Source organism: Physeter macrocephalus, chromosome 20 (assembly GCF_002837175.3).
Source record: "Physeter macrocephalus isolate SW-GA chromosome 20, ASM283717v5, whole genome shotgun sequence".
Taxonomy (NCBI): domain Eukaryota; kingdom Metazoa; phylum Chordata; class Mammalia; order Artiodactyla; family Physeteridae; genus Physeter; species Physeter macrocephalus.
Window position 1 is genome coordinate 20,421,788 of NC_041233.1, and position 19,119 is coordinate 20,440,906.

Consider the following 19,119-nt stretch of genomic DNA (forward strand, 5'->3'; position numbering starts at 1 on the left):
AAATGTCTAACCTGAATCTAGTCAAGTCCTTGATTTAATTTCCAGTTTATAGGAAATACAGGAAAAGAGGAACAAGTTAAACATCATTATAAGGAAACAGACAATTATCCGAATTGTAGGAACTTTACAAGAAGACTAGCCAGGACTCTCCAAAAAGTCAAGGTAATGAGATCGAAAGGTGGGGGTTATTCTAAATTAAAAGAAACTAGAGGAGTTCTAGTGCTGGATATGGCAGAGTACTTTGTATCAGACTAATCCTCCTGACAATAACAGTTATAATCTCTGGACAGTATATAAAAAAAACAACTATTTAAAAACACTGGAGATCAACCCAAAGCAGGCAGAAACAAGAATGAACACAATCTCTGAAAGAAGGAAAGCACATGTTGAGAACCACATTTTTTTTTTAACATGGGAGTACTTCCAAAGCAGCATAAGGGGTAGGGGATGCAGCACATGCAGAAAGCAACAGTTTTATCAGACAGAGAAGTGTGAGATTGAAGCTGCCAACATGGCAGACAACGAGGAAGAAAAATCCCAGAAAGGAATCCTGAGGACAAAGTCCCAAAATCTGCATGTAAATCCCCCCAACATCTTTGGCTAACTCTTAAACCATGAAAGCACAAGTGAGATTTGGGGTGGGGGGAGAGGGACGGACAACGCCCCAACAGAAAGCAGCAACTGGGAGGCTACTCTTAAGAGTACATTTCAAGACAAGCATCTCCAGAGGGAAAAAAGGTACATTTCATAATGATAAAAGAATTAATTTATCAAGAAGTCATGACAATCCCAATTAACAGCGCTTCAAAATACAAGGAAAAATTGACAGAACCACCATCATCGTTAGAAGTTTTAACACCCCTCTCTTGGTAACTGATTTACAAAAAAAAAAAAAAGAAAGGCAAAATCGGTAAGTAAGGAAGATTTGAACATCAATTTCAACCAACTTGAACTCGTTGCCAGAAGGGAGGGAGGTGGGGGCAGGAGAGAAATAGGTGAAGGAGATAAAGAGGTACAAACTTTCAGTTATGAAATAAATTGAGTCACAGGTATGAAAGTGTACAGTGTGGGAAATATAGTCAATAATTATGCAATATCTTTGTATGGTGACAGATGACAACTAGACTTACCATGGCAATCATTTTGAAATGTATAGAAATATCAAATTATGTTTTGTACCAGGAACTAATACAGTGTTGTAGGTCAACTGTACTTCAAAAACAAACTCACAGAAAAGGAGATCAGATTTGTGGTTACCGGAGGTGGGGGTGGGGGGAGGGGGATGTGGATGAAGGGGGTCAAAAGGTACCAACTTCCAGTTATAAGATAAATACTAGGGATGTAACGTAAAACAACATAAATATTGTTAACACTTCTGTATGTTATATGTATGAAAGTGGTTAGAGTAAATCCTAAGAGTTCTCATCACAAGGAAAAAAATTTTTTTCTATGTCTTTAATGTTGTTATCTATATGAGACAATGGATGTTGAGTAAACTTATTGTGGTAATCATTTCATAATGTATGTAAGTCAAATCATTATTGCTGTACACCTTAAACTTATACAGAGCTATATGTCAGCTATATCTCAATAAAATGGAAAGAAAAAAATAGAACATTCCACCCAGTAATTGTACATGGAATGTTCACTAACATATATCATAACCCGGACCATATAACAAGCCTTAATAAGTATCTTTAAAAGAATCCAATGTATACAAAGTATGTTCTTTGACCACAACAGAAATAAACTAAAAGTCAATAACAAAAATATATTTGGAAAATCCTAGAAAACTGGCGATTAAAACACTTCACAATTACCCCAAACTTTCCTTGTATCCATCAGAGAGCTAAAGTCACAAGATAACCAAGTAGCCTGAAGTCCAAGGATGGACAGATACTTCCAAAGAAATGGGTCACCATGGCAGAGCAAGAGGAAGTTTAGCACTGTCATACAAGCAGCGAAGAAGAAATCAGCTAAAATTCTAAGAAACTGCTTAAGGCTGAGTATGGGATAACTTGAGAGGATAAAACCCCAGGGAGCCTCAGACAGTTTTCACTCACTCATAGACTCTTGCCACAGACCTCTACTGGGTGCCCAGGAGGATGAGTGGAAACAGGGCAGGAGATCAAGAGACTCTCTCAGTGGTGCAAGGCACTGGCTGCCTCTGTGAGAAAGAAACAAGGCCGGCCACCCTGTCCAGATCCTTCTCTCACATAGAGAAAGCAAAAACTTTAAGCCACTGAGGAATGGGAAGCAAATTCTATGCCACGTTGCTGGAGGAGGGGAAAAATCCTCAATCCCTGGGAAGAAGGGGGACAAGAACTGTCCTGAGCCCAGAATCTTGTATCAGTAGCGCTAGAGGCTCTCTATTGCTGGGGGTGGGAGCAGAAACTCTGAGAAAATTCCATCCCCGAGACCCTGGTACACACCCAGCTATCTACCTAAGACCAACACTATACCACAATAACAAAGAACCTTTCCTGTCCCTTCTCCTCTACCAATCTTGAAAGCACTAAGTAACAAGCAACACCAACTCACCACTGAGGAGGGGCAAAAGTGGGGAGAGAAACCCCTCTTTGGAGCAGGCATGCAGAGTGAAGAACAAACACTGAGAAGAAATCTTTGACATTTCACCTTCACCTTAAGCATCAGACAATATTAGAGGAATCTGAGGTCTCCATGCAATGAAGTTAACTACAGCAAACTAAGAACTCAATTCCAGTTCAACTGCAGATTAGATTGGCTTACATCCCAACACTAAAAACCACATAAGAGGTATACACATACAGGATTTAAATCTAATTACTTCAGCAACTACTATTTTACAGACAACCAAAAATTGTGAGACATATCAAAAATCAAATAAGTAAATAAAGACCACATAAAAAAGTCTAGAGACAAAGTAATCAACAGAGCCAGACTCAGAGATGACTTAATGAAAATAAAAACACAACACATCAAAATCTGTGGAATTCTGGTAAAGCAGAGCATAGAAGGAAATTTATAGCATTAAATGATGTTAGAATAAATGGTCTAAAATCAATGATCTAATAAGCCTCGGCTCAGGAATTCCCTGGTGGTCTAGTGGTTAGGACTCAGCACTTTCACTACCATGGCCTGGGGTTCAATCCCACACGCTGCATGGCACAGCTCCCCGCCCCCCCCAAAAAAGCCTCAGCTTTAAGAACCTGGAAAATGATGATCAAAATAAGGACAAATCAAGTAGAGGAAAGGAAAGATATGAAACAGAAAACATAAATTACACTCTATTTTTAAAATTTAATATTAAATTTTAAAATTTCCCAAAAGAAAATTCCAGGCCAAGATAGCTTCACTGGTGAATTCTATCAAACATTTAAGGAAGAAATAATACCAACCTTTTTTTTTTTTCAAGAGGTGACATATCTAAGTGGTTTTGTTTGTTTGTTTTAAATTTTATATATATATATATATATTTATTTATTTATTTATTTATTTATTTATTTTTGGCTGCGTTGGGTCTTCGTTGCTGCACACGGGCTTTTCTCTAGTTGCAGCAAGTGGGGGCTACTCTTCGTTGCAGTGCACGGGCTTCTCACTGCAGTGGCTTCTCCCACTGCAGAGCACGGGCTCTAGGCACACAGGCTTCAGTTAGTTGTGGCACATGAGCTCAGTAGTTGTGGCTCACAGGCTCTAGAGCGCAGGCTCAGTAGTTGTGGTGCACGGGCCCAGCTGCTCTGCGGGCATGTGGGATCTTCCCGGACCAGGGCTTGAACCCGTATCGCCTACACTGGCAGGAGGATTCTTAACCACTGTGCCACCAAGTAAGTCCCAATAATACCAATCTTAAACAAACTCAGAAAACAGAGAAAGACAGATCATTTCTTAATTCACTTTATGAATTGGGATAACCCTGATACTAAAAAGCTGATGAGAAACAAAACTGACCAGATCAACATTGCTCATGAACACAGACATAAAACCCTCAACAAAATATGAGCAAATTAAGTCCAACAATATATATAAAATAATATAAAATGTCCAAGTGGAGTTTATCCCAGGAATGCAAGACTGGTTTAACATTCAAATATAAATGAATTTCACTAAATTTCAGAAAAAAAGCAAAATAAATAAATAAATAATTGTTCATCTCAATAGATGCAGAAAAAAGTATCTAACAAAATTCAACATCCCTTCATAATAAACACACTCAGCAAACCTGGAATAGAAGGGATCTTCTTCAAACAGAAAAGCCCACCTTAAAACAAAACAAAACAAAAACACAACTCTACAACTAACATCATACTTATGGGTAAAATATTAAATGCTTTCTTTCTAAGATGAAGAATTAGACAAGAATGTCCACTGCAACCATTTATATTCAACACTGTACTGGGAAGTCTTAGCCAATAAAATAAGGCAAGAAAATAACATAACTGTGTACATAAAAAATCCAAATGAATCTATAGGAGAAATATTAAATTAATTTATCAAGGTCACAGAGTACAAGGCGAAAACTCAACTAAATTTCGCCACACTAACAACAGAAACTCAACTAAATTTCTCCATACTAGCAACAATCAGAAAATAAAAAATTTTAATTATCATTTACAATCGCATCAAAAACATAAGATAGAGTTGAGCAGCTGTAACAGAAACCACGCAGCTCACAAAGTATAAAATATTACTATCTAGCCCTTTATAGAAAAAGTCTTCAGACCCTTGCCCTACAGCCAAACTCTTTCTACCAAAAAAGAAAACATACCCAATAATTACACACAAAAACTCATTGGCTTTTCCCTCTCCAATATTTATGTTTATAAATATATACATTAACTTTTTTTTTTTTTTTTTTTTTTTTTTTTTGTGATATGCGGGCCTCCCTCTGTTGTGGCCTCACCCGTTGCAGAGCACAGGCTCCGGACGCGCAGGCTCAGCGGCCATGGCTCACGGGCCCAGCCGCTCTGCGGCATGTGGGATCCTCCCAGATCGGGGTGCGAATCCGGTTCCCCTGCATCGGCAGGCGGACGCGCAACCACTGCGCCACCAGGGAAGCCCTACATTAACTTTTATATTACATTGGACACTTTAAAAATTTAGTGACTCTTGGGACTTCCCTGGTGGCGCAGTGGTTAAGAATATGCCTGCCAATGCAGGGGACACGGGTTCAAGCCCTGGTCGGGAAAGATCCCACATGCCGTGGAGCAACTAAGCCCGTGAGCCACAACTACGCCCGTGAGCCACAACTACTGAGCCTGAGTGCCACAACTACTGAAGCCCATGTGCCCAGAGGCCGTGCTCTGCAACGAGAAGCCACTGCAATGAGAAGCCCACACACCACAATGAAGAGTAGCCCCCACTCGCCACAACTAGAGAAAGCCTGTGCGCAGCAACAAAGACCCAATGCAGCCATAAATAAATTAATTAAACAAACTAACAAATAAATAAATTTATTTAAAAAAATTTTAGTGACTCTTGTTGAAAAGGATTCATGTGCCACTGACCTCTGATATATACTTTTCTTTATCTGGAATATTTTTTATTTTTAAAGGTAAATTTTCTTTCACCAATAGCAACCAGTGTTTGCAGTTTTTACATCCTGCAGATATGACATATGTTTTTGAAAAGAAATGCTATGTTAGAATAAAAACTAACAGTTTAGAAATCAGGTTTGGTTCAGGAACAAACAAATTTCAGTCAAGCTTAAGACTTGGTGAGAAATGATGGTTGATAGTTAATTCAGACACAGTGACTTAATAACTAAAGATAAAATCAGTTAATATTGCTTTAAAAATAGGGAAATTAGGCACTGAACAGAAGACTGATCCAAAAGACGTGGATACAGATTTACATATAAAATCAACAGTTTAAAAAATATATATAAAAATACATTTGTATGGTAGGTAAGACTGACAAGACATTATTTTTTTAAGGAAGTCTTCTTTAATTCTTCCGAGTTATGTGCCCTCCTATGTGTTTTCATAGCACCCTTCATTTTCCTTAATCTAGCACTTACCATGCTGTACCATAAATGCTTACTTACTTGTATTATACAACTGCTCTACATTTATAATCTTTTTTTTTAAAGCATTTTTAAAAATATTTATTTATTTGGCTGCACCAGGTCTTAGTTGCGGCACTTGGGATCTTCACTGCGGCACACGGGATCTTTAGTTGCAGCATGTGGGATCTAGTTCCCTGACCAGGGATTGAATTCAGGCCCCTGCACTGGGAGCGTGAAGTCTTAGCCACTGGACCACCAGGGCAGTCCCTACATTTATAATCTTAACAAGGGCAGAAATCACATCTTTTCCTTGTCACTGCATCACTACTGTTTAGTACCATGATAAGCACATAATAGGCACTCAGTAAATATCTGTAAAATGCATAAAAAAGAAATCACATGGTAGAAGTTCAAAACAACCTATACAATCAGTGTTACTGCCAAAATGTCAAAATAAAATCTATGTATGTTTGATCATAACATTTCACATTTTAATTACAGTTTAGTATTCTGATTTATAAACGTGAGTTCAGAGGTGGTATATGGTAAGTATACATATGTCTTATTTGTTTGGGTTTATTTAAGGGTTCCTTGCAAAAAAAAGGGGGGGGTTGAAAATCACTAACTTAGAAGATTAGCATGATATGTAGCACTTAGGCTAGTCAGACAAAGTAAGTCTTTCCTTTTGTCATATTAGTATCTCTATAATGTACTGTGTGAAAACTCAGAAACTACTAAATAACACAATTACTTGCCAGCAAACTCATTTACGTGGTAATACATCCATTCCTGACAGCAGGTACCAAAATTATCTTTCTTGTGATGCCATTTGGAGCACTGTGAATAATTTCTAATTCAAAGCTTCCCAAAGGACATGTCATAAGGGAGAAACAAGTCATTCATATATCCTGAAATGATCAGGAAATACAGAATCCAGTTCTACAGTTCCTAATCCTGCTCCAGGATTAGGTCAAGAAGGAAACTGTGTGAGAAACTTTTCCTAATTCTTAACCATGGAGCAGAGAGAAGAAATATATACAGTTGTCAGACATAAGGTGTCTTCAAAAACACAAATCTCTGATTAGCAATTTAGGTTCCACTAAAGATGAAAATGAATCATCTCTGATAGTGAATATCCACAGTTATCTATGACAGATTAGGATCAAGTAAAGTTTTCTCCAATGTAAGAGGTAAAAGAAAGATAAATGATTGTCCTAAGGACTCCCAGTAAGAGATGCTTATGAAACTGATACCATTATTATCCTGCTTTTGAGTATGTAACAACTTCAGACAGGAACTCAGTTTCCTTATGACCAAATGAATCAAGATAAAAGTAGCAATTTCCCATCCAAATGGTGGTGGTGATAACAAAATCTCTGAATGTATAATAATTATAAATATTATGTAATCTAAACAATACATCAATCCTGGGAAACCATCAGGCCATTATTTCAATCCTTATTTTATAGATGATTCTCCATTTGCATATGTGATAAAGACAAAGACTTGTTCAAAATCACACTGATAAGAAGCAGCACAGATGGAGTTAGAATCATGGTCTTTTTTAACAATACAATGCTATCTGTAATCTGGAAGTATAAGCCTCTAGATCTAGGGGCATAAAATAAAAGCAAAGAACCATCTAAACATATTATATTACTATATCTGCTGATACAGAAGTACATTAGAAACAGCAGGGACTTTGGAAGTCGATTTGGATTTGTATTTCAACTCCGCTACTTACTGGTTTATGACCTCTGATATTCAGATTAAGGGACAAAATATAACTGTAAAGAGTTTAAAAAGTTAAATGAGGGATATATGTAAAGTGCTCACACAAATTAGTGTAAAATGGAGGTTTCTAATCTTGGCCACTGTTACATTATTTTCCTTTCCCTTTCAGCTAGCAATAATTTAGGATCCTAGTTCTAGCATGGCTCTGTCAAAAAGGTCTCTGGAGATGGAACCCCATAGGGTTCTCCTCAACAGAGACTAAGGCTTCTGAGCCAGGCACATAAATTACTTGCTCAAGTTCTGTCTGTGATTATGAAAGACAAAAGGTTCAATTTCCTCCTCCACTTCTCCTTCCCTCACTTTCATTTGTGGAAAAAGACACAGCTAAGGGAAAAAAGAATTTTTTTAAGAGGTAATGCAGATAAGAAAGGGGCGGGGGGAATGAATAATTATTTGGGAAGAGGGTCCTGTTGACAAAGGATGGTTCACTGAAGTAGTAGGAAAAGAGAGTCCAGAGGAAAGAAAGAAAGAATCTAATCGACCTCTTGAATCCTAGACAAAAGGCATAAAGAAAAGTAGAGACCCATTCCATGACAACAGAAGATCTTAATAGCAGTTTACTGCAGAATCCAGTTAACCCTAAAGTGCTGCAAGAAAGCCTTGGACTGGGAAAGGCAAACATAAGAATGACTTATTTCCCCCTACAAAAAAATGGCTATCATATCTTCAGTTATAATAAGAGAAATGACTTGTTTTTCTAGAGAGCTTAGACATACTAAATACAAAAGAAAAAAGTTCAAGAAGTAGTTGAGAAAGTACCCAGGAACTTCATTAAAAGAATAAAAAGGAAAAAATTAATGGTCCATAAGGGCTCTTTCTTACAGAGAACAGAAGGACTTATCTCCTTTACCCTTTATCATTTACCTTAGTACCAGGCAAGAAGGGTGTGAAAACACTAAAGAAGCTGTTAAGGGGAGGAAACTAAAGATTAAAGGTTCATATGGGTTTTTCAGTCATTCTAGAGGCTAGAAACATATCCTTCTCCCTTAGGTCATGTCTCCCAAAATAGCATCTTAAAAATACCAAATGGCACAACAGAGATATACCTACCAGCTGTCAGGGATGTCTCAAATCCATCTTTAATTAAACAGCTGAGACTCTACTTCTTCATATAACTCTGAACTGCTACAAGTGTAAAGGGGACTATTTCTTCCACTGGGAAGAAGGGCAGGAAAGAACAATAGGCAAATTAATGAATTATATATGGTTCCAATTTCAAGTTAGTCATCTGTTTCAAAGGCTGTACTTTGATTGAAGCTATTAGTACCCAACAGCAAAAGGAACATGAGTTTAAATGTTCAAAATGACACCTAGGATGAAATCTCGTTCATATTATAACCATCAATAAATAACAAAAAGCTTATTATTTAAACTAACAAATCATGTTCTTCAAAAAAAACATAAGGAGAATCTAATTCATTAGTATGCTATTGTTCTGCCCAACTACAGACAAGTTATCCATAAACGCCTAACAAAGTCAAATAAGACCAAAGCTCTAAAGTATAGATATATTCTTTCTTTTAAAGGAAAATTTAGATAACTTCTCCAAATTCCTATATTTTATGTCAATCTAATTCTGTAATATATTCATGTTAAAATAAACATCATCAGTCTGTTAGTGGCAATGGGGAGAGAGGAAAATAAACGGACTATTGGACATACCCTATGTAATATTTCTAAAACCTTTAATGCGGTATGAAGAAAACTGTTGAAAATTCTTCTTTCAGAAGGGGGAATGCCGATCTTGTAGAGTTTCAAAAGATGTACCACAACCTCCTTAAAAAGTTCTACAATCTTGAGGAATAGTGGAGGTTCAAGTACTGACCACCAGTTTTCTGTTATTAAAGGGTGAACACACAAAATAAAATTTAAAAAGTCACAATTTTCAAAATCATACTGACTTTTTTTCGAAAGCAGTGGCTCTTAACCCTTTGAAAACCTCAGGAAGATACACATAATATGGTATTTTACATAACATTTCCTAGGGTTTATAGATACCACCCCACCCTCAAGTTAAAGAATACGGTTCTAAAAGCTCTCAAAAGCAAAAATAAAGTTAGAAAGGTCTATTGAATTTACATTCTTGGTTTCCTAAGCTACATTAAAAACTTAATACCTAGTATTAAAACCACTTCTTAAAAAGTGCTTTGGAAATTAGGATTTTAATTTTTAAACAAAACACTTTTAAAACTGTATTGCTCCAATATTTAAAGATCTCTCCAACTTTTAACTTTCAACTTACATAACATAAAGTTGAAATATTGTGAAGCACCATCCTAAAAATGCAAGGTACTCCTGAAAATCAAATACAGAAACTGAACAATGTAAAGTATACCATGTCTGTACTTCCCCACGTTCACTACTTGTAGTTATTAACTACAAGTATGACAATCTTATGCAGCAGACAGAAAGGAATACAAACACTGACAACATGGAAGCAATATGCTTGCGAGTCCCTGCTTCACTCTTCTAACCACTGGCTAATTCCCTCTGATTCCAGGATTCTACCCTTGCTTGTTGCTTCCTCTGCTCACCCTCAGCCTAAAACTTCTTGTACTGATTTTATAACTCTAATGCATCTCAGATTCACATACCTAACAAATACTATTAAGAAGGAAAGCACTGCTACTAAATGTAGCAGGCAAACTATAATGGTCAGCAGACAGAGATGAAATGTATACAATTAGAAAAATTAAAGTGAGGAAAGTTCAGGCCAAAAACCCAGAGGAATAAGATCAAATAAACAGTGGAATCTCACCTACATGCAGAGACATCAGAAAATTAGCAAGTGAGGGAAATACAAGGCAAAGGGTTAATAAAGTTCAAGGAGTATTTAATACCCATGTTTGTTCAGTTTTAATTGTTCCTCCTCCTTTACGTCTTTAACAATAAGATCACTCTAGAGGGGATGAGGAAGGCGAATACAAAAAACAGTTTTTATCTTTCCTGATACTGTCTCTGCTGTTGTGCTCGATTAAAATTTTAATATTTAACATGCTTTGCCTCCAACTCTAACAACTAGCATCAGATGACTAGCAAAAAGCAACAAACTGAAAAACAGGTTTATCTCACCTTAAGACAATGTCAAAATAAGCAGGGTAGCAAAATTTCAAACAGCAAAGAAGTTATGAGCATTTTCATTTAAAGAGAAAAGGTTGTAAAAAAAAAAAAGTATTAAAATTCTTACCAAGTACTTTCAGTGGTGCCTTTTCTAGGTTCACAAGAGCTGTACCAAAGGGAATTGCTATTGTGGTGAAATTGTTGGAATCACTCATCAGGGGACATTCTGGTAGAGTAAGATAAAATCTCAATGCTTCAACATCAGGTAAGGAGCTAGTCAGTTTAGGAATAAGATTCTTTTCCAAGCTAGCTGCCACCTATATTTTGACAAAAAGTAAAACCTACTTCATTTAAAATGAAGGCATATTCCAAAAAAAGAAAGAAAAAGAAAACCTTATACTACAGCAAACCTGAAACGGTGAAGGAAAAAAACAAAAAAAGAAAAAGAAACCATCTTACAATGAATCAATGAATGTACTTTGGAGCACAATGAAAATTAATGCCTAAGCAGTGCGAAGAGAATTTTAAAAATCTTGCATACAAGATTTTTATTTATATCTCAAATTTAAACTCTCTACATCTATAGTTATACAGACTTAACCAACATGGTAATATTAAGTAATTAAGAGTCTGCTCTGAACATCTGGAAAGATTTACAGATATTTGACAGCTAAATTACAAACAGTTTAAAATAATACCCTATTTTAATTCTTATATTAGTATATTAAATAAAATTATACAGACATCTCAATAAAGTGTATGAAACTGTAAAGTTAATTAGGCCACAAACATATAAAAAAACATGGAATAAAAAACTCAACAGGCTACATAATACAAATATAAAATACTTTAAAAACAAACCTGCTGAGATATCTGAGGATGATCAGGTTGTATAAGTTTGTGGAATAAAAGCCTAGCAGCATTCATATCAACCCCTGAAAATCTGGTGCCCGTTCTATAGTGATCATCATTGCTATTTTAAAAAGAGAGAGAGAGAGAGAGAGAGAAAGAGAGAGAGAGAGAGAGAGAAAATAATAAAATGCAACTTTAAAATTTTTTCACTTCTTTTTAATATGACATTATTTAATATAATAAATTTGAAAAATTCGGTATACCAAAGAATTGTCACTCACCTAACAGCTAAAAAACTTCCATTTAGACAACCAGACGAAGAAAACGTTCCATCTATTTCACTAAAAAGAAATTTAAAAATCCCAAAATCACAAAATGAGAAATCTAATTGTTCACCTTTGGTGGTTTTTTTTTTAAATAGATTTTTATTAGAGTATAATTGCTTCACAATACTGTGTTAGTTTCTGTTGCAAAACAAAGCGAATCAGCCATATGCATACACATGTCCCCATATCCCCTCCCTCTTAAGCCTCCCTCCCACCTTCCCTATCCCACCCCTCTAGGTCATCGCAAAACACCGGGCCGATCTCCCTGTGCTATGCTGCTGCTTTCCACCAGCCAACTATTTTACATTTGGTAGTGTATATATGTCCATGCTACTCTCACTTCGCCCCAGCTTCCCCCTCCCACCCTATGTCCTCAAGTCCATTCTGTATGTCTACCTCTTTATTCCTGCCCTGCAACTAGGTTCATCTGTACCCTTTTTTTTTTTTTAAGATTCCATATATATACATTAGCATACAGTATTTGTTTTTCTCTTTCTGACTTACTTCACTCTGTATGACAGACTCTAGGTCCATCCACCTCACTACAAATAACTCAATTTTGTTCCTTTTTATGGCTGAGTAATATTCTATTGCATATATGTGCCACATCTTCTTTATCCATTCATCACCTATATTTTTTAATAAAAAATAAAATCACCTTTTATTTATTTATTATTTATGTGGATAAAATCCACATCACCTTTATTATTTAATAAAACATAAAATGTAGTATTTAATGCTACAGAGCATTCCTCCAACCAACATTCAAAATAAATCAGAATTCCATATATTACTAAAGATTAAGTAAATCTTGATAAAGGTATTACTGTTTATCTCTTTATTACTCTCTCAAACATTACTACCATCCTCTGATTCATCAAATAAATCTGATGTTCCTAAAAATATTTTTTACATAAACATGCACATTTAACTTTCTTAATTCCACATGGTGGTACATCTAATCTGGAATGTTATTTTTCTGAAGACTACACTTCAGGCTTTTAACAAAAATTTTAGTTTGGGAAAATAATTTAGAATTAAAAAACAGCTGATCAGCTATAGCCCCTCATCCCAAATACCTACACCACCTTCAACAACAACAACAAAAACTTTAAGTACTGAACAAGTCCATCTTCAAGAAAAATATTCAAGAAAGAATACTCAACTCTTCCATGGAATATAGAAGTTAAAAGACAGTGACCACTATGAAGCTAGAAGGAACATTTTTGCAAACCCAATCCTAAAGTGGCTATATTTAATATTTTAAGTTATCATTTAATATATCATTATGTATATGAAAGAACTGTAACTTATAAACATCTACACGAAATCTCCTAAAATATCCACTATTACAGAAATTCTAGACAATTAAACTTTTGTATATAAACCATTCTGTAAATGATATTTAATGAAATATTTATTTAAATAAATACTCCTAAGTATAGCTTCCTCTACCATGGAGTTAAGAGACTTTGTGTAGATAAAATATTTTTCTTACTTGGCTATCTCTACAGGAAATCTTCCAGAGGGGTAGCTCAGCCATTTTTGAATTAGAGCTTCATTCACAGTCCAGATCTGCTTCGAAGGATCAGGATATCTAAAGTCATCTGGTGGCCTACAGTTCTAAATTTTAAAATAAGCAGATGAGTCAGAGGGAAGAGATATTATATATAAACCAAGACACGCCTCCACTATGTATTTGGAAGTTAATCTCTACTAAACACCTGGAACAAAAACTTATCAAATGGGGACTTCCCTGGTGGCGCAGTGGTTAGGAATCCGCCTGCCAATGCAGGGGACACAGGCTTGAGCCTTGGTCCGGGAAGATCCCACATGCCGCGGAGCAATTAAGCCCATGTGCCACAACTACTGAGACTGTGCTCTAGAGCCCGCGAGCCACAACTATTGAAGCCCGCGCACCTAGAGCCCATGCTCTGCAACAAAGAGAAGCTACCACAATGAGAAGCCTGTGCACCACAATAAAGAGTATGTATTTGGAAGTTAATCTCTACTAAACACCTGGAACAAAAACTTATCAAATGGGGACTTCCCTGGTGGCGCAGTGGTTAGGAATCCGCCTGCCAATGCAGGGGACACAGGCTTGAGCCTTGGTCCGGGAAGATCCCACATGCCGCGGAGCAATTAAGCCCATGTGCCACAACTACTGAGACTGTGCTCTAGAGCCCGCGAGCCACAACTATTGAAGCCCGCGCACCTAGAGCCCATGCTCTGCAACAAAGAGAAGCTACCACAATGAGAAGCCTGTGCACCACAATAAAGAGTAGCCCCACTCGCCGCAACTAGAGAAAGCCCACATGCAGCAACAAAGACCCAAAGCAGCCAAAAATAAAGAAAAAAAAAAAAACTTATCAAATGGATCTGAAAAATTTTGTAGACTTGAGGGAAAAAAAAAATTAAGGCAATTATTTTGTAACATATAAAGAACATTAGTATGGGTTTAAAAACAACTTCTAAATTATCTGAGCTTAGTAATTATTTATATGATTACTATTACCTGGGGATTAGAGTAATGTGAAAAGCTTTGATCTCCACCTGAGAAAATTCTTTTTACACAGAAATATTCTTCAGAATCTGTAATAAAAATAAAATATAAAACATTCAAGATTTATATGCATTTTTCAGAGCATCAAATATGCTACTGGATTTTCTCTTAATCATCTAACTTAATGAGACCTCCCAATCATGGGCTCAATGATACAAAATGACTGAGAATGTTCTGACTACTATGGAGATGAGACTGACCAAGTGACAAATGTTAATGATCCCACAAGCACAACAAGCATTTGATAAGTTTTACAAGTCTTTCTTTTGACCTACTCACCAAAAAATGGCATTTCCTAGTCTAGATCTTTATTATCTCAATATATTTTAAACTGAAGATGGTGAAAATATTGAATGAAAGGTACAGAAGATAGCTCAGAAGAAAATAAAAAATAAGAATATTCATTTTGGGGGATATCCTGGTGGTCCAGTGGTTAGGACTTGGCGTTTTCACTGCTTGTGGCCTGGGTTCAATCCCTGGTCGGGCAACTAAGATCCCATAAAAGCCTCGCAGGGTACAGCCAAAAAAAAAAAAAGGAATATTTACTTTTAAAAAGAATGACAACAAACAAGACTATGTTAAATCTTCCTGAGTAATGCAAAATTCATAATGTAAAATTATTTTCTCTTTCAATATAGCTGTACAAAAGTAAGATGACACACATAGCTCTTTGTTAACAACTATTTGTCAATAACACCCAAATCAGGTCCAAAAACATAAAAGTTAATACGCAAATTTAGTAGAAGAAGGAACAATAAAGTGCCTTTTTTTTCAAGTTTTGTGTTTTATTGTGGTGTTTATTTTTCTTTAAAAGTTTGTTTCTTTTTTTTAACATCTTTATTGCAGTATAATTGCTTTACAATGTTGTGTTAGTTTCTGCTGTATAACAAAGTGAATCAGCTATATGTATACATATATCGCCATATCCTCTCCCTCTTGCGTCTCCCTCCCACTGTTCCCTATCCCACACCTCTAGGTGGTCACAAAGCACCGAGCTGATCTCCCCATGAGGTGCAGCTGCTTCCCACTAGCTATCTATTTTACATTTGGTAGTGTATATATGTCAATGCTACTCTCTCACTTCGTCCCAGCTTACCCTTCCCCCACCCTGTGTCCTCAAGTCCATTCTCTACGTCTGCGACTTTATTCCTATCCTGCCCCTAGGTTCATCAGAACCATTTTTTTTTCTTAGATTCCATATATATGTGTTAGCATACGGTATTTGTTTTTCTGACTTACTTCACTCTGTATGACAAACTCTAGGTCCATCCACCTCACTACAAATAACTCAATTTTGTTTCAATAAAGTGCCTTTTTAAAAAGACTTTAGACTCTTCCTTTTTCTCCTCTCCTGTACCTCAAAATGGAAAGAGTATCTATTATCAAAAATACCGCTGGCCTAGTATTTAGAAGTATCACATACCAAAACACCATAGCTCCACAATGTAACTTAAGGCTAGTTATTTCCAAATATAATCCATTTCTGTGTTCCTACTGCTGATCCCCCACTCTTTAGTTGACTAATTCTTCACCTTGTATTATTTGTGACCACCACTGTTACAGAATTATAAATTCTTAAGGAAGGGACCACATCTTAATTTTCTTGATCATTCCCTACTACCACGCACAATGTTTTATTTGTAAAAGAACTCAGTAAATATTTAATATGAATATATAATATAAAAAATTATCTAGCTTAGAAAATACTAATAATAAGAGCTTCAGAGATCAGAACATTAATATGACCAAATTTTCCACAACAACACTGCTCTAAGGCCAAAACTTTTTAAGAACAGATTAAAAGGGTAAATCTAAAATATTAAATAAACCAATCATTCAATTTAAAATCTTTTCTCTACATCATCCTCACAAGTCTACATGAAGTCATGCACTTCCTCAAAAGATTTAGCAGGATGTTATTCGTTTGTTCCTAAAAGGTGATTCTGCCTTCTTTAAATAATCATCAAGTAAACGGATGACTAATCTATAGTACATGAATGGGTTTCTGGGGGCTGTGAGTAGGGCACCAAAAATTATTTTCCTTAATTTCCTTTTAATTACTACTGTAAAAAAGTCTGTGAAACCCAGTCATTTGTCCTACACAGCTTCCTGCAGATTGGATTTTGCTGATTATATCCTCAAGGATTCTCCTAACATTTCTCTCAGTCTTCTGTATTTCCTGTAAATTGGTAGTTGGATCTAGAGAGGATTTAATTAGATTAATTAGTCAATTATTTTGACAAAACTATTACATGGTGGTGGAAGGGGCTGTTCTTCCATCAGTAAGCACATAATGTGTAGTTGGGTTCCTTTTTGTGATGTTAGTAACCACTGATGCCCAATGCTTAGACCATTAATTCATTGTGGGTTGAAAAATGATACACTAATATTACTTCCTCATCTTGTGGTTGGACCACTAGCTTCCCCCTATCTACCACATAGTTCATTAACCTGTAATAGGAAAGACTAATGCTGTTTTTTCCATTTATTTACTATCGTCTGGCTTTTTGAATTTGCATTCATTTGATTATAATTTTTACATGTTTCTTAGTACCATGGATTTCCTCAATGGGAATTTCCGTTAACTTCCTTTATCTATTACATGTCTAAATGTTTGTCTTATTCATTTATTAGGTGTCTTACTGTTTTTCACACCAATATGAGTGAGCACTCTGGATATTCAGGCTACTAATCTCAGGTTATATTCGTTACAAACATTTTTTCTAAATAATTATTTAATTTTGACTCAACAAGTTTCTTTTTCCATTAAATCAAATGTATTTATCTCATTTTTTTTTTTTAAAGAGGAAGTGGGTCTCTTTTTAAAAAATATTTATTTATTTGGCTGCATTGGGTCTTAGTTGAGGCACACGGGATCTTCGCTGCAGCAAGTGGGATCTAGTTCTCTGACAAGGGATTGAACCCGGGCCCCCTACGTTGGGAGGGTGGAGTCTTAGCCACTGGACCACCAGGGAAGTTGCTCTCTTTCTTTTTTTTTTTTCCTTTCTTTTTTTTTGCGGTACGCGGGCCTCTCACTGTTGTGGCCTCTCCCGTTGCGGAGCACAGGCTCCGCGGCATGTGGGATCTTCCCGGACCGGGGCACAAACCCGTGTCCCCTGCATCGGCAGGCGGACTCTCAACCACTGCGCCACCAGGGAAGCCCTGCTCTCTTTCTTAATGGTGACTTTCACTGCCATAATGGTAAGAAAGGTTTTTCCCATCCTCAAATTATAGAATTATTTTCTTGTCTTAAGAACTCTTTTACATTTAACTTTAATCCATCTATAATTTATTTTAGTGTATACTGTTAGGTTAGGATCTAAACTGACATTTTTCTCCCAATTTTCATGTGTTGAGTAATTCTTTCCCCTTCTCCACATATCAGTGATGCCCTGTTTTAAGGTTATGAAGAGACACTACACCTCTTCTACCTATAACACACAATACTAAACAACTTTGGCGCTCTCCTCCATCCTGAAAGTGTTCTCAAAGTCCTTCTCATAACTTCCACTTCGTATAGTCCTTCCTATAACTCCAAAAGCCACTGCCAATCAACTGGAGTTTGAACAAAACTTATATATTGGGTTGGCCAAAAAGTTCCTTCGGTGTCTAAGTAAAAATAAAAGACACATTTTTCATTTTCACCAAGAACTTTATTTAACAACATATTCACCATTTTGCTCCACTACCTTCTGTCATTTTTCAGGCAACTTCATAATTCCATCTTCCCAAAACCTTTTATCTTTTTGATCAAAGAACTGTTCCAGGTGCCATTTACAGTCTTCCAGGGAACTGAAATATTTTCCATTAAAAGAATTTTGTAAAGACCGAAATAAATGGAAATCCAAAGGTGCAATGTCTGGTGAATATGGCGGATGAATCAGAACTTCCCAGCCAAGCTGTACCAGTTTTTGCCTGGTCACCAAAGAAACATGTGCATTATCCTGAAGGAAGATTATGCGTTTTCTGTTGACTAATTCCAGACACTTTTCGTCAAGTGCTGCTTTCAGTTGGTCTAATTGGGAGCAGTACTTGTTGGAATTAATTGTTTGGTTTTCCAGAAGGAGCTCATAATAGAGGACTCCCTTCCAATCCCACCATATACACAACATCCCTTCTTTGAAGACCGGCCTTTGGTGTGGTTGGTGGTGGTTCATTTCGCTTGCCCCACGATCTCTTCTGTTCCACATTATTGTACAGTGTCCATTTTTCATCACCCATCACAATTTGTTTTAAAAATGGAATGTTTTCATCATGCTTAAGGAGAGAATTGCATGCAGAAATACGGTAAAGAAGGTTTTTCTTCACTTAACTTATGTGGAACCCAAACACCAAAGCGATTAACATAACCAAGCTGGTGCAAATGATTTTTGATGCTTGATTTGGATATTTTGAGTATGTTGGCTATCTCCTGCATGGTATAACATTGATTGTTCTCAATTAATGTCTCAATTTTACTGCTATCAACTTCAACTGGTCTACCGGACCGTGGAGCATCGTCCAGCAAGCAATCTCCAGCACAAAACTTCACAAACCAC

General features: G+C 36.4%; 1 protein-coding gene across 3 annotated transcripts in view; it reads right to left on the reverse strand.

Annotated features, from left to right (window-relative positions):
- Positions 1–19,119, reverse strand: part of HERC4 (HECT and RLD domain containing E3 ubiquitin protein ligase 4) — a 140,253-nt gene that overhangs the window by 50,419 nt on the left and 70,715 nt on the right. For all 3 annotated transcript variants that reach the window (XM_024132087.2, XM_028480865.2, XM_024132088.3), the window contains exons 9-14: positions 14,534–14,610; positions 13,517–13,641; positions 11,974–12,033; positions 11,702–11,813; positions 10,968–11,157; positions 9,443–9,615 (exon numbers count right to left, since the gene is read on the reverse strand). In XM_024132087.2, coding sequence (XP_023987855.2) covers positions 9,443–9,615; positions 10,968–11,157; positions 11,702–11,813; positions 11,974–12,033; positions 13,517–13,641; positions 14,534–14,610 — 737 coding nt within the window. The remainder of the gene's footprint in view (positions 1–9,442; positions 9,616–10,967; positions 11,158–11,701; positions 11,814–11,973; positions 12,034–13,516; positions 13,642–14,533; positions 14,611–19,119) is intronic.